At 42.8% G+C, this 15,636-nt stretch overlaps 1 protein-coding gene across 1 annotated transcript; it reads left to right on the top strand.

Moving 5' to 3' along the window:
• The first annotated feature begins 1,501 nt into the window (after positions 1 to 1,501).
• On the top strand, positions 1,502 to 11,605 carry fgf16 (fibroblast growth factor 16). Its single transcript, XM_072271308.1, has 3 exons — positions 1,502 to 2,081; positions 3,888 to 3,991; positions 10,611 to 11,605. The coding sequence occupies exons 1-3, from the start codon at positions 1,796 to 1,798 to the stop codon at positions 10,854 to 10,856; spliced, it is 636 nt and encodes a 211-aa protein (XP_072127409.1). The 5' UTR covers positions 1,502 to 1,795; the 3' UTR covers positions 10,857 to 11,605.
• Positions 11,606 to 15,636: the final 4,031 nt, after the last annotated feature.

The raw sequence follows: 15,636 nt of genomic DNA, 5'->3' as shown, positions 1-15,636 counted from the left end.
CCTGCAACTCAGCTGAGGGGAATGTGATCAACAGCGACTTCTATCGAGCTGGTGGATGGAGGAACCTTTACTGTAGTCAGTACCTGGGCTCCTCTGCACAGCGCCGTGTCAAAGGCTGGAGGCGATCTGCCCTGACAGCCCCAGGTGCTGAGTTGCGATGAGCCCAGCTCGATTCCGGCGCAGTTCATCACAGACCAAGCAGCGAGAGGGGGGAGGGGCGGCCGAGGGGATATGTGACCGCGAAAAGCACCTGACCAACAAGGTGGGAGATGCTTCCCCTCAAAGCCCCTTGTTCCCGCCTCCAGTTCTTGCAAGAAACCAAGAGACTCAAAGCTTTTGATAAACCATTAACCCCTGTGGAAAATAAAACAATCTCTTTCCTTCTCAATCTCTCTCAGCGATTAAACGGATTGAGATGATAAAAAAATCTAATGAGCCACGTTGGCAGCCTGATTGGCGACAACTTATTGCAACCTAGAGTGTTTTTGTAAGTAGCAGGCGAGAGTTGGATGAGTTCATCAGACGTGTGCAGGAGTCCGCGCTGCCAAGAACTGCCATGCACCAGTGGATTTTGTAGATTTTCTTTTGTGTGTATATGTATGTGTGATTGAGGTCTGTAAGTGTGTGTGTGAGAGAGATTGGGGTCTGTCTGTTATTACAGTATATGTGTGTGATTGGGGTTTGTCTGTAAATTATTTGTGATTGGTGTGAGTGTGCGTGTGCGTGTGTGTGTGAGAGAGAGAGAAAGAGAGTGAATGGGGTCTGGCTGTTATTACAGTATATGTGTGTGATTGGGGTTTTCTCTGTAAATTATTTGTGATTGGTGTGTGTGTGTGTGTGTGTGTGTGTGTGTGTGTGTGTGTGTATGTATGTGTGAGTGTGAGCGTTTATGGGATATTCGCTTGTGTGTCAGGGTGTACCGGTGTGTCTGTCATTGCGTTTGGATGTTGGGTGCTGTGTCCCTATCCCTTTTTCGGGATGCTGGTCTTCCTGCGTTGGGGCGTTGGTGTGACTGAGGGTATTGTTTATCCACCATAGTGTTTGGGTGTGATAATGTGCATTGCCTGCAGGTGCTGGTCTCTCTGTGGGGAGTACTGGTATGTCTTGTATACTGGAGGGCGTTGTGATAGTCTGTCTCTGCCTGTATCCTGGGGTGTGGGGGTTGCTTTGTGCGTGAGCTGATTAATTAGGACATTGTGTGGGGTGATGTGTTTAAATATGTTGTAGCTGAGTGTGTAAGTGGTGTGTATATTTGCGTGGGGTGCCTGGCACACACGTATTTGTGTGTCTGTGTATTATATCTGCAGACGAGTATTTGGACCGTGCTCGTGTATATGTGTGTGGCGTAGTGTGTATATATGCTGGTTCTGTGTATGGGGGTGTTCTGTATAAGTCTTGAGTCTGAGGTGGTGTGGGGGATGTAATGTGTGTGTGTGTGTGTGTGTGTGTGTATTACGCAGTTAACAATGGTTTGAAGGTCTCGCAGTTCGAACCCAATGAATCTCAGAGACCATTAGCCGTGGGGATCCCAGGCGGGGCTTATTTAAATATCGAATCTGTCAATGTGCGAGGATGTATATAAACAGCTGCTTTCATCTGATTCCCCTGGACTTCAGTTATGAAATTTAAGCGGAGATTAATGCGCCGGGATCCCTATAAACAGTGCAGTCAAAACAAAGTCGTCTCGCCTGTTATTATACACGAGGGGCTGCATTGGGAGACTTTCCGTATCAGCGAGCTGGTTAATAAAAAGTGATCGCGGCTCTAATTGATCGCCCCTTGGCCCGGCCGCCCCATGATTCTGATGGCCGAGGTCGGCAGCTATCTGGGAGCCGTGGACGCAGACATACACGCCGTTTCTCTTGGGAATATGCCGCTGCTAGCCCAGGCCGATTCCCCCGGGTTCCTGAACGAAAGGCTCGGGCAGATCGAAGGCAGGCTCCAGCGAGGATCACCCACCGACTTCGCCCACCTGAAGGGGATCCTCAGGCGGAGACAGCTCTATTGCAGAACGGGCTTCCACCTGGAAATCTTCCCGAACGGAACCGTGCACGGCACCCGGCAAGATCACAGCCGGTTCGGTAAGCTGCGGCGGCAACGGAGGCAACCCCCATCTCTCTCGCTCTCTGTCTCTCTCTTTCTCTAGCAACTGGTGTCTCGAAACACCTTCCTTCACACACGGTGTCTGAGCAGGGATTAGGGAGGGAGAGCCCGGTCGCGGCGCGTCCACCGCCGCCCACTCGCCCCAACTTGTCACCAAAGTGGAATCCACCTGGGCTGGCGAGCCGCCGGGGTCCACTGCGCGGGGGCCGGTCGTTCTCGGGTTGAACGATTCGCGCTGCACTAAGTGCAATCGCCTCCGCGCTGTCTGAGGCACGGTCTTCCGGCGCTGCACGGGAATAATCCTAAAGCGTCGCACTCTCTCTCTCTCTCTCTCTCTGTCTCACTCACGGGGTTTTAACGCTGCAGTTGCTGAGTGTGTTTCACGAGGCGGGAACGGTTTGGACTGTTCGGTGTGACACAGAGTCCTGTCCAACTGTGAACAGACTGTGCGGATAAGAGGGAATTTGTGTCTCCTTTTTCGAGTGATGCAGAGCTGGTGAAGGAGGAGAGCACAGAAACAGGGAGGGAGAGCAAGAGAGGGAGAGGGAGAGGGAGAGAGAGAGAGAGAGAGAGAGAGAGAGAGAGAGAGAGAGAGAGAGAGAGAGAGAGAGAGAGAGAGAGAGAGAGAGAGAGAGAAGCATACCCACCGAGATAAATTGAGTAGAAACTCACAACCGGTGTGGAGTGTGGGGAGACAACAAGGGGTTAGGGTCGAACGCAGTCAGGCAAAGATGACACGCAACCCCGACAGAGTAGGGGGCAGAGGGAGGGAGTTAGACGGACACAGAAACACAATTTATGGCCAGTTGTGTAACTGAATTGGGTCAAATTGGAGGAGCAGGTCGGGCAGGTTGGACCCGACGGGAAGTGGGGAGTCAAATGCCAAATCACGGAGTGAATACACGCGTCGCACCCAGGGCACAAATGATTGCGCCTCCTGTCCTTAACTCACTTAAGTTAGCATCCTCTGCTTGCAACCCCCCCCCCCCCGGCTATCACCACCCCTAGCCACTCTCTCCCACTTCTTCCAAAAGTGTCGACAGGTGTCTTTCATTCCCATAGAAATGCGAATGTGCTTCAAGGCGCAGAGCCGCTCGCACCCAACAACACCCAAACTGGCCCGTAAATCATCGCAGACGAAACACTCGCCGTTCCAATTAAACATGGGCAGAGGTTTTTAAAGGCTCTTTTCTCGGAGGCAAGAAGGTTGATTACAAAGCCTTTCTCGGCACTCATAACCCTATTTTTAAGGCCAGTCTAACAAATACAAGCGGAAAGCCAAACGGGTGGAAGGTTTCATGATTAGAACCAGATTCAAGGACCTGACACCGCAGTTTTAGACGTGATTTTTGTGAATAATCGCTGATGGTTTTGTTAACTGTTTAGCGATAGTTTGAAAGGGAAACCAGGGACTACTTTCTAAATTCAGTGCAAGGAATGGTAAAAGCTTTCAGTATCGATGGGGTGAGTCCACCTTGTCCAGAGAGTCAACCGGGCCGGGGCATGACCGAGGTTCTAAGGCCTGGAGGGTGACTGGCTTCCGGAGTCTGCAGGTGGGCAGCTTACGGGGTAGATGGGGCCATTGAGCCGTGGAGCACTGCGGCACATCTTTGGAGGTGGTCGCCCCGGCGCACTCGGAGCCCCCGGGGGAAACAGCCGCCGACTTCACCGTGATGTTTATGTGATCGGCCCCCCCCCCCCGGGCGGAGGGTACTTGCGGCGCTCCCTCTCGGTTCTGTGGCCGTAATTCATTGACCGCTCCCCATTTCTGATGTGTTGCTCAGGGATCCTGGAATTCATCAGTCTGGCGGTGGGACTGGTCAGTATCCGCGGCGTGGATTCGGGACTCTATCTGGGGATGAACTACAGAGGCGAACTCTACGGGTCGGTAAGTCCGACATGTTTTCCACACATTTAAGCACACGTGCCAAGCAAAGATGTAATGCTTAATGTACTTGGACCAAACTTTACACTGGGAACTTGGGATAAAGATAATTACTGCCAGACTTTCGATGATGTAGTGGGGGAGGGGTAAACTTTGTAGATCTGAACTGGAAAGGGATGAGGGTGAGATCACTGGTGATACAATATCACCTTGGTATTACTGTACAGAAATGGGTTCATTTCCCCCACCCGGACATCACCTTCTTAACAAACGCTAGAGCGCTTTTCCCCGACTCATAGTCTCAATCGCTCTGTTCCGGTGGCATCTTTCACCACCAGTTTGCAAATAAAACTTTTTGACAGGAAATATTTTCCAACCTTTCCAGTTCTGAATTTACACCATCTTTTCCCCTCAAACGCGGTTCCTTTCTGGTCATTTCCCTCCAGTTTATGTTGTTTTTTCATTAATTAATAGCGCGCAGGTGTCATTGGCACGGCCGGCCTATGTGCGGTCACTAAGTGGCCCATGTAAGCGGTGGTGGTGTCTCGTCTTCCTCAACCGCTCAGCATCTCTGTCCTTCCCTGAAAGCATCTAGATTCACAGCAATACAGCCCAAATCCATCTTCCCTGGCTATCAGAGAAGCCGATGATGTTTCCCTTGGCAATCCAGCAGTGGTTTCACAGTACCACAGCGTTCGGCATATTTCTGTCTTTACCACAATGATGGCTTTATTTTACGTTTCTCATGACATAGGAGGAGGTATCTGGCCCATTGAGTCTCAGAGCATCCCTATTCACCGGCCTATTTTCCTGTTCTTTCTGTGCTTTCTGTCTCCCTCTCCCATCAGTTGTTCTCACTCACTCACACTCCAGAAGACATATTACCAATCTCAGCACACCCCTGGGACATGGGAAGTCAGGAGCACAAGAGAGGGAAACGTGCAAGCCACACACCAATAATAATAGAGAGAATTAAACCCAGCTCCCAGGCAGCCCAAACATGGACTTATACTGGTGCTGACAACTTCACTTGAGGATGTTTAATAACCCTGTGGATTTCTGGTGGGGCAATGGTAAATTATTGCAATGGATATGTGCAGGATCCTATTGATAATGGCGAGGACTGTTTTAGCCAGAACTGGAGATTGTGATTGTGACCTACAGACATGAAATTGTAAATTTTCTACTTGAGTTGCTGCCAGTGTAATGAAACCCCTGTTTGAATGCTCCCACACTGGCTATTCTGGCAGGTTGCCTACCTGGGGTGTCTCTGCAAGGTAAAGGTGGTCCAGAATGTAATTTCTTGTAAAAAAAAAACAAGCTTTCCCTAAGCAGATACAACACCTGATAGTGAGATCTTGCCACAGCAGCAGAGTTCTGAAGCATATTTCCTGGCTGGTCTAGACCTGTGCTCATAGTAAACCCACTATTAAAAGGAATAACACCCTTTGACTCACAAACATTCATCAGAAGCTGCCGTATAGGCTTGTTCCTCCTTTTAGAAGTTGAGCATTGTTATCAAGCAACAATTGGAATGATATTTCAGGAGAACGAAGCTGCATCAGACCTCGCATGTCACATAGTGCACAACTATTTTCTGCTCTTTGTTAGACAGAATGATAATCCTAGCTAAAGCATTCTCTTGTGTTAGGTGACAATGTGCTTGGTGTTTGATATTATAGACAGCTTTACAGCAGTGAGAACAATACAATCTCTCCATCTTATGAATTAACCTCTGTATTGAATATGACTTACCATTGTCAAGGAAGACAGTCACTGTGGAATAGGTTTGCATCTCATGAAAGGTAACTTCTTTCATAGTACAGTATACATGAAACCTTCAGCCACCTCATACTACCAGAGCCAAAGGACTACTTTTGAAGGGCAGTTACCTTTTTAATGTGGGAAACCATGGCAGCTAATCAATACACAGTAAGGCGCCAATGAATTAGGACATGTATATGAGATGTCATTAAAGGAGCCTCAACACCAACACTGGAATTTCCTACAGTCAATTTTTCAGGCCAAGAACTCGGTCCCGAAATGTCAACTTTTATTCCCCTACATAGATGATGCCTGATTTGCTCAGTTCCTCCAGCATTTTAGTGGGTGTCGCTCAACATTTCCAGCATCTGCAGAAGACCTGATGGCCTTGGCCTGAAACTTTAACTGTTTATTCCCCTCCATAGATATCTGAATTGCTGACTTCCTCCAGCGTTTTGTGAGCTTGTTCACCTGTTCAGTTTCCTGCCTGTAATTATGGTCTTTTGATATCAAAGCTGGGGTAAAAGGAAGGAAGCAAAGTTATCCTTAAATGAATTCGACGTATGAACCCTTCTCTGATTTCTATACAGGCTTAACATTTGTAACTTTAATGATTTTCAGCTTTGTGACTCATTAAATATCAAAGCAGGGACAGATTAGCTCACAGTTTGCATGCATTTGTTTTGAATAGCTGTTGCCGATAAATAATATGACAAGAGAAATTACTTTCCAGATTATATTTAACTCAAACGATGTTTCCCCAAGGCACTGTGTCTGAGATCAAGACAGTCCATGTAAAATCAGAAACATGGAATAAAATTAAGGAAAGAACTCTTGTGTGAGCCCAGAGGAAAGTTAACACAGAAATAAAGATCCATTTTATTTATACAATTTAGTATCAGGAATTATTTTATTTGTAATCATTCACTGTCATAGGTCTATGTTGAGAACATTTTTGGAAAGTAAAAAGGCAGAGAATTAAAGTAAAATGATAAATTCTAATCGAACATGACTTGGAAAGCTCTTCTAACAAGTTTTAAACTTTAAAATAGAGTTTGGGCAAGTTTCTTGTCAGCGTAAATGTACATTGTAAAGGTATAAGGGGTTTTACAGATCAAAACAACTGCTTTCCCTAACACAACCTGCAACCTCTTGTGAGATATTTCTTACATCCTCAAAAGAACTGTAAGTTTAAGTGAAAGAAGGGTCAACAATGAAGATCTCATCAGCCATTCGTACTTTCAGATAAAGTCATTCAAATGGTGCACAAAAACCCTGTTTCTGTACCACCCAATGTACGATTGTTGCCTTGGACTGGAGTCTACGGTGTGATGCTGCAGACAGTTATAAAGAGGGTCAGGGCCTGTAAATTGGATAACTGGCTATAAAGTCTTTTCATACCAACATTCAGTGGGAAGTGCAAAATTAATTGCCTACATTTTCATATCAGATAATCATAGTTGGGTAGAAAAATAACTTTAATAAGTGTGTTTCCCACATGTGTTCTCTCTAATGCACATTATTATACATTTAATGAGATTTGCAAAGGGCTAGTTTAATCAGCATTTGAAATCTCTGTTTACTTAAAAGTGGATTTTAAATGGTGACAAGTGGTTCTGTAAACCAGGTTTTAACAATAGGGTTTTAATAATGGCATTCCTGCATAATTATAAAGTAATTTCCCCCCAAAAAATGCATTTAGCTTCTTTCATTTTTTCGTTCAATAGAAATACAGATTTAAAGTCATGTAGAGCAAATACCAAGAGGTGTAATGTTATTCAACAGTCTGTGAGGCTCTTTAGGTTCAATCTGATATTCAGAATGAAATGTATCATCTCATGAAATTAACTGCTTGAAACAAGTATCAGCCAGGTGGCTTACCACAGCTCCAGCAAAGTCATGGCTTAGCATATCAAGGCATTTGCCATCTACTTTCCCTCATTTAAATTGCAAGAATGTCTGTTAAAAATGGACATAAAGTAGGCTTACATCAGGGATTTTCTAATATAAAAGAAAGCTGTTTCTGACTATGTGAAAGCTTTGTGGTAGTCTTACCCTCCCCCACTAGTTTTCTTCCTCCCCCTAGGCCCCACATTGCCACTTCCATCAGAACAAGATGGGTCTACCATTAATACAAGTCCGATTGTTTAAAAGAAGACTTGTTTCCAAGGAGCAGAACTGGTTGTACCAGTTCTTTGCTCCCTCTGGCCTTGCGCTCTGTGTGGTGTTTGTGCTGGGCCTCAGTGCTCCCTCTAGTGGGCAATTTGAAACTGACTACACACACATCCAGATCGCAGCAGAGGTTAAAACACTGGTCTAGGTGCAAGAATGCAAGTTTCTCCACACGGAGCTGTGTAGTTCTTTCCTGTAAATGCTAAAAAAAATCCATAGACACCAACAAGAATAAATAAATATCCTTTATTGGGTACACAAAGTTAACACATGGAGTTCAAATTTATACAATATCAACTGCTAAAATTAAGTATCCAAAAGATTTAAAACTATATTTCTCTATCAGCAATGCAGATAGTAGTAACAGGTATTGGTTTTCAATTTCCCATAAGAAATAAGGAGCAGAATATCTTTCTTTCTGTAGTTATTGAGATGCAACACAGGACATGCCCCTCCCGTCCTTGCGAGCCATGCTGCCCAGCAATCCTGCAATTCAACGCCAGCCTAATCAGGGGACAATTGACAATGACCAATTGACCTACCAACCTTTTGGACTGTGGGAGGAAACCGGAGCACCCGGAGGAAACCCACGCGGTTACGGGAAGAACGTACAAACTCCTTACAGGCAGCATGGAACCCGGATCACCTGTTATGTGAACCACAATGCTACTGTGCTGCCCCAGAATCATGCCACTCGGCCCATCAACCCTGTACTGCCATTACTGATTTATTATTCTTCACAAGCCCATTCTCCTGCCTTCGCCCCATAAACTTTGGTGCCTGTATCAAATGTATTCCCTATCTTTCCCACTGCTTTCTCTAATCCTTTACTGACAAATGCTAGTCTCACTTAATTACCACGTTTAACTGGTTGCTGCGCACAAATGAACCTCGAAAGCAAATGCTATTTGCAGGAACCATTACTTTTGCGCACCTGCTACTCTTGGGCGCCTTCTCTCCAGGCTGTGCCGTTGCTCTTTCTCTTTTGCCCAGCTCAATGTGATGCCATCAATTCAAGCATCCTCACCGCCAACCAGAACAAGTAGGTCATAAACTTGGTGATATGTTTTCAATGAGACTCTGACCCTGACTCACCATGTCAAGTTACCAGTGAAGTGAGAGCTGCATTTTCTGGGAAAAAAAGTATTGAAAATTTGTTCTCCATCAAGAGCTTGAAGGAAAGCCAAATAAATAATGCTTCCATTCAAATCAGTCTCATTTGAAATAATAAATAAGACAAAATCGATTTCCTGCATTTCGTTATCTTTTCCAATGACTACATGTTTATTCAACCAATTCTGTCCAAGGGAAAGAATTCATATTTTAAAGTAGCTTTGATTTCTAACTTGAGAGGGGCAGAAATTTGATACTAAGTTTGACATTTTTTTCTGGGAAATATTAATGTTTTAAAATATCTAAATCTGTTTGCTATTTAGCATTAATGGTGAGCATTTGAAGAGTGTCAGTGAATAGTTTTATACTGAAGACATTGCATAAGACTGGAGCAGAATTATGCTATTGGCCCATTGAGCCTGCTCTGCCATTCTATCACGGCTGATTTATTTTCCCTCTCCACCCCATTCTCCGGCCTTCTCCCTGTAATCTTTGACACTCTGTCTAATCAATAACCTATCAACCTTTGCTTTAAATATACTCAATGATGTGGCCTCCACAGCCGTCTGCCGCAATGAATTCCACAGATTCACCATCTTCTAGCAAAAGAAATTCCTCCTAATTTCTATTTTAAAGGGATTTCCTTGTATTCTGATTCCATTAACTCTCTTCTCCCACCTACAAGGTAAATACTTAAAATGAATATTGTTATAAAATAGCTGGCATTATGGATTTTCTATAGAGACAGACTGTGCAAAAGTCTGAGGCACAAACACACACACATATATAGAGCTAGGGTGCCTAAGACTTTTGCACAGTAATGTCTTTGTCAACAAGGGAAATTCTAGGCAGTCTGTAGAGGAGGTTACATGGTTGGCACAACATTGTGGGCCGAAGGGCCTGTAATGTGCTGTTAATGTCTATGTTCTATGTTTCTATGTAAGGAGCAGAGAGCAAGTTGTAAACTGGTCGTGAGCAAAGGATGTTTGGAATACCAAAGGTGGAATGCAATGGGAGGGGTGCGGGACAGGTGGCAGAGAGAGAGGAGTGCCAGGGGTGGGGACGCAGTTGTGGTCGGGTGCAGACTCACCCATCCCTGAGACACCAGGCAAGATAATTTAACTCCAAACAATTGGTTTATTGATCATTACAGAATGTCTCTCTGGTGCATTCTGCCCCCTCGTCTCTCCTTTCCTGCTTTCCCTCTCCTGCCCCCTTCCTACTCTCAGTCCACAATATAAACCCATATCAGAATCAGGTTTATCATCACTCACATATGTCATGACATTTGTTTTTTTTGTGGCAGCAGTACAGTGCAACAAATACAATTACTGCAGTACTGTGCAATATATAGCTAGGGTTCCTAAGACTTCTGCACAGTACTGTAGGTTGGACTAATTTCTAATTGTAGGATGTAATCTCCAACTTGTTAACAATATTCCTCACGAGATGTGGTGCCTTCAACAGTTCTTCCTTCATTTGTTAAGCTTCAGCTAACGAAAAACGCGGAATGAATTAAATAGTAATGAAAGTATATGAACTATACCCTCTGACTGAAATCTGTTTCTTACAGAAAAAGTTAACACCCGAGTGCGTTTTCCGGGAACAGTTTGAAGAGAACTGGTACAACACCTACGCATCAACTTTGTATAAACACGTGGATACTGGGAGACATTATTACGTGGCTTTGAATAAAGATGGATCACCACGAGAAGGATATAGAACTAAACGGCACCAAAAATTTACTCACTTTTTACCTAGGCCCGTGGACCCTGAAAAAGTACCAACATTATACAGAGACCTCTTGAACTATAGTTGATAAGTTCCACTGCCTTGCATGTGTTGTACATAAAGCAGGGGCTTCAGCTGTCTGGGGGAGCAGTGCCAACGACAACCTCGTGGCCACTTTGAGACGACCACTTTGGTTGAATCTATTACCACTACTCATACTATCAAGCCATTATCAAGTGCACAGTTCCAGGATTTTCCTTTATACTCACGCACCTATATTCTCCACTGAATTTTTTTTTTGCTTCTGGATAATGGTTGAGGAGGAGAGGAACAAAGCCTCGTAGACAATGGACACTTTTATCGCTGGAAAGGCCACTAAGTGGTGATAAACGCTGCTGCAAATAAAGGAGCTTTGAGCTAAAATTTATATATTTATCAAAAGTCGATATATTGCGAATCTGTGGATGAGAACCTGCTGAAAGCTGTTATTTACTATGCGACATGGAAGAGAAGAGCCAACAGGATATAAGGTTCCCAGCCTTTGGAATGGCTAAATTTACCATGGACACTGTATAGATCAACAATAAACTATTTATAGAAATGTCAATATTATATTTATTTTATATATTTATTTATTACATAGACTATATTTTTAATGACAATGTATAGATCAGATTGCTATCTGGGAGGATTAGATCCTATTGAAATGTAAATGACCACTTTTTAAGTTATGAAGATCTATGAATGTTGAGTTTGACAATAAAAATACTTTGTTTAAAGCAAAAACGTATATTGTACAATTAACATTACTTGTTCACCCAATAAATAGAAATTATTATGATGGAAGTTTCTGATAAAATTAAATCTGTTACAAATTTTCCCGAATACTTCTTAATGTAGCAATTGTTATGCTAATATTTTCAGTGTGTAGCTTGCAACTCCTCTTTTTGTTGGTATTTAATATATTTGAATATTGCTCACCTACCTCGTCTTTGACTAAGTTTCAATACAGGTGCTTTCATTCCTTTACAGTATATTCAAAGTCTGGTAAAACCTGCAAAGTGAAATCTCAGTTTACCTTTTCTCATACCATGATTAACTTTTTCAACCATTAGTTAGACCATTGATTCATTTCAGTGTTACAGTTTACAATAGTCAACCTCTTGAAATGGAAGCAAATAGTAAAGTTCCTCCCTGCAAATAGCTGTGGTTCAGAGCTTCTGTCATTGAATGGTAAGAGAGAATTCAATTGTAACCACATTTGGAAAGGCAAGTTCAATGTGAACATGTATGCAAGAAGTTCCTTGATGTGTTTTGCTTTCAGGAGCAAGTCCCAAGCTCAACACCCTCCCCTACCTGCTGCAACTTATTTGTTTTAATCACCCAGAAGGTTACATATTTGTACCTGTTAAAACTGAGGCAAAAAAACTAAGAATATATTTGTTTAAAAATTATCAAATCTCTTTTATTTGTCCACATAAAAATATTGAAGTAAATTTCAGAATATCAAATCAGTAGAAAAATTGCCAATTTCTGGAGGAAATAGTCCCCTGATTTAGCTTCATTAGGCCCCAGATTGTGTCTTTATCTTCATTGAGATGTTCACAACCTTTCCTAAACCTCTACTGATGAGGGAATACTTTCAGAATAATTATTTTTGAAGGCATCCTCTTCAGATTTTGCTTTGGATGGTGAGTAGTTTTGGAAATGGTTTGAAAGCTTTCTTTGGATGGTGTGTGGTGTTGGAAATGGTTTGATCATCTGTTGATGACATACCATGCTCATAGATAGTGACCTTGGTTGGTAAGCCATCTAACCAATCCACATGACACTGTAGCCCTGTACTTCAGTCTGCCCAGGATGTTTCAGAACAACCGACAGCAGGACCAGAGCAGAATCTCAGCATGTTTCTTAATATTGGTCCTTAATAACAAAATATAGAGCACTCTAGACAAAATGAGAGCCAATGCCTCCAGCTGTACACTAACTAGCAAAAATTATGTGAAGTTTCAACAGTGCAGTGAACTCTGTTTCAGTACAGTGCACCTCCAGGGATCTTGCCCCCCTTCCAACCCAGAGCTGGTTCTCACTGGTAGGAGGGAGTGCAGTACTGAGAATGTTGCTGTCCAATGGCAGCTTCAAGCAATCTAGAGGTTATAGAATATATTGTCTCATTCTCTGTCCTAACAATGAAACTATGGTCCTTTAACCACCGTGCAAAGCTTTCATATGTCTTTAGTGTTTTGATAAATGATGTTCTCACTCCGATCCAGATTGCTGTGTGCAATGAACTCGCACTCAGCCAAAGGAGATGGAGAGAACTGCATCACAACTTCAGTTAACTTCCCAGCAGTAGTGATGGGAGACCACCAGCTCAGGTCCCAGTGGTGAATGTTTCGTATGCCTTTAATCCTTCGGCCAAATTCAGAAGCCAGCAACCTCTTGATGACTGGGCCATTGCTTTAATGCCCAGATAAACATGAATTAATCCAGCAATATGGTGGCTGCAGAGATACTTAAATATCTGTGGAGAGGAGAGTAAGTAACTCATTCCCCACATTATTTTTTATGGGATAATTGAAGACAGAGCGATTGAAGGAGATGTATCATTAAAGTACAGAAGGATTAAAAAATGGAATAAAAATAAAATGTAATTTTTATCACTCAGTCAGGAAATAGATTGGAGATGAAAAGAACATGATAAAGTAACCAGAGAAATAAGAAAATCAAAATTTTCTTAGCAGTTTATATGACTCTAAGATATAGGAGCAGAATTAGGCCATTCAGCCCATTGTCTGTTCTAGTATTCAATTAAGGCTGATTTATTACACCTCTCAAACTGCTTCTCCCCATAACCTTTTACTAATCAACAGCTTATCAACCTCTGCTTTAAATATACCCAATGACCTGGCCACCACAACTGTCAATGAATTCCACAGGTTCATTGCCCTCTGGCTGAAGAAATTCCTCCTCATCTCTATTCTGAAGGGATATCCTCTACTCTGAAGCTGCACCCTCTGGTTCTAGACTCCCCCACTGTAGGAAACATCCTCTCCACGTCCACTCTATCTAGACCCCTTAATAGTCGATGGTTCCCCCCCCCATTCTAAATCCCAGCAAGTACATGCCCAGAACTATCAAATGCTCCTCACTGTACTTCTCCTGATATTAATTTAATATAACCCACATATCATGCAGAAAAACATACTCTAAAAGATATTAAAAAAGAACCACCTGTTATGTTTTCTAACTCCAAAACATAAAACCAATCGAAAGAAAAACTTGGAGCTGGGAACAACCTGCGTTTACTCTAGGTTGTACTTTTTAACAGGCTGTGCACTTCTGACTTGCTGGCGTAATGACGTACGCCATTCGCATACTTTTACATATAACCCGTAATGACTTTTGTAAACAACAAAGATTGCTTAATCAAACAATATATTTACAATATTATTCAAATATTACTGAAATATTAAATATACAGCACAACCTACATTACTTCTCTGCAGGCTGTAAAATATTTTAAACTCTCCTTAAGAGTTTGTAGGAACCCCATAAAGGAGGAGCTTGAGGAAACCAATAAACTAACTCATCAGCTTACACCAATTAGTAACAGCATATAAAATTATTAGCAGTTTACTTATACAATCAAAACCCAATAAAATCTGAAAAAAAGGAAAAATTTTAGATGGACGGAATAACTCTGGCTACGAATGGTAATCAACAATCTTGCATCTCTGACAATGTTCTCTTAAAAGAAAAAGCAGTCAGTTGGAACATTGAAGGGACTGATCTTGAAACATTAACGTTCTTTTACAGTACATAGAACATAGAAAATTATGGCGCGATACACACCCTTCGGCCCACAATATTGTGCCAACCTTGTAACCTACTCTAAGATCAATTTAACCTTTCCCTCCTACATACAGTAGTCCTCCACTTTTCTATCATCCATGAGCCTAAGAGTTTCTTAAATGCCCCTAATGTATCTGCCCCTACCTATACCCTATATTGACTGTTACTATTAAGATGTAAACATTGTAATGAAGCGATGTCATTTTGCAGTCAATACTTTAGACAAGGTAAGAGTCCTATCCTGCAGGGTACAGAAGGAATGTTGTACTGTATTGGCTTGTGTCATTTGGTATCTGTTGTTAAATGCAAATCTGGGGATTACATTTTTGCCTCAATGAACAATTCGATTGGTCTTATAGCATGGAATGATTTGACAACTCTGACAGCTTTAGTGAATTAATATATATTCCTTTAATGTATTTTACACCAGAAATATTTCATAAATGATGTCAGATAAAATGAGATTCAATAAAACTCGAGTTGGTCTGTGCTCTTCATTGTCTTGTGTCAGAAGCAGGACAAATATTGGGAAGTGTGAGACACGATAATTCCACTGGAGGTATTCACAAAGTCGTTTGTAAAACAATGAAGTGGACACTTCGATGAATTAGCTCCTGAATAGTACAATGCTTTACTTAGGTACCCACACCAAAAGATAATGTACACAGCTGGAGATTCTGTGATTCCTGCTTCCATCAGCAAAACTCAGCCTTCCTATGATTCATGCAACATTGGGAGACAGGTGCTGCCACCTCGTCTCTTCAGACCAGCCTTTCAACCATGCTGCAACTGTGTTTCCTCCCTTCACCAAACCCAGTCTGTCCTCCTCTACGCTGAAGAAATCAAACTATCATTTCTCAGGACTCCTGCACCCAATCCACGAGTACAACCCTGAGACTCTGGTCACCAGTCACTTTATTTTCCCATCCCACTGGGTTCTCTATTATTTCCCTCCTGTACTGCTCCAACACCGGCTGAGGAAACATCACTTATTCTCCAAATCGAACTCCATT

The sequence above is a fragment of the Mobula birostris genome, chromosome 10, assembly GCF_030028105.1.
Source record: "Mobula birostris isolate sMobBir1 chromosome 10, sMobBir1.hap1, whole genome shotgun sequence".
NCBI lineage: Eukaryota > Metazoa > Chordata > Chondrichthyes > Myliobatiformes > Myliobatidae > Mobula > Mobula birostris.
The sequence above is the reverse complement of the archived record's forward strand: the minus strand, read 5'-3'. Positions and strand labels throughout refer to the sequence as shown.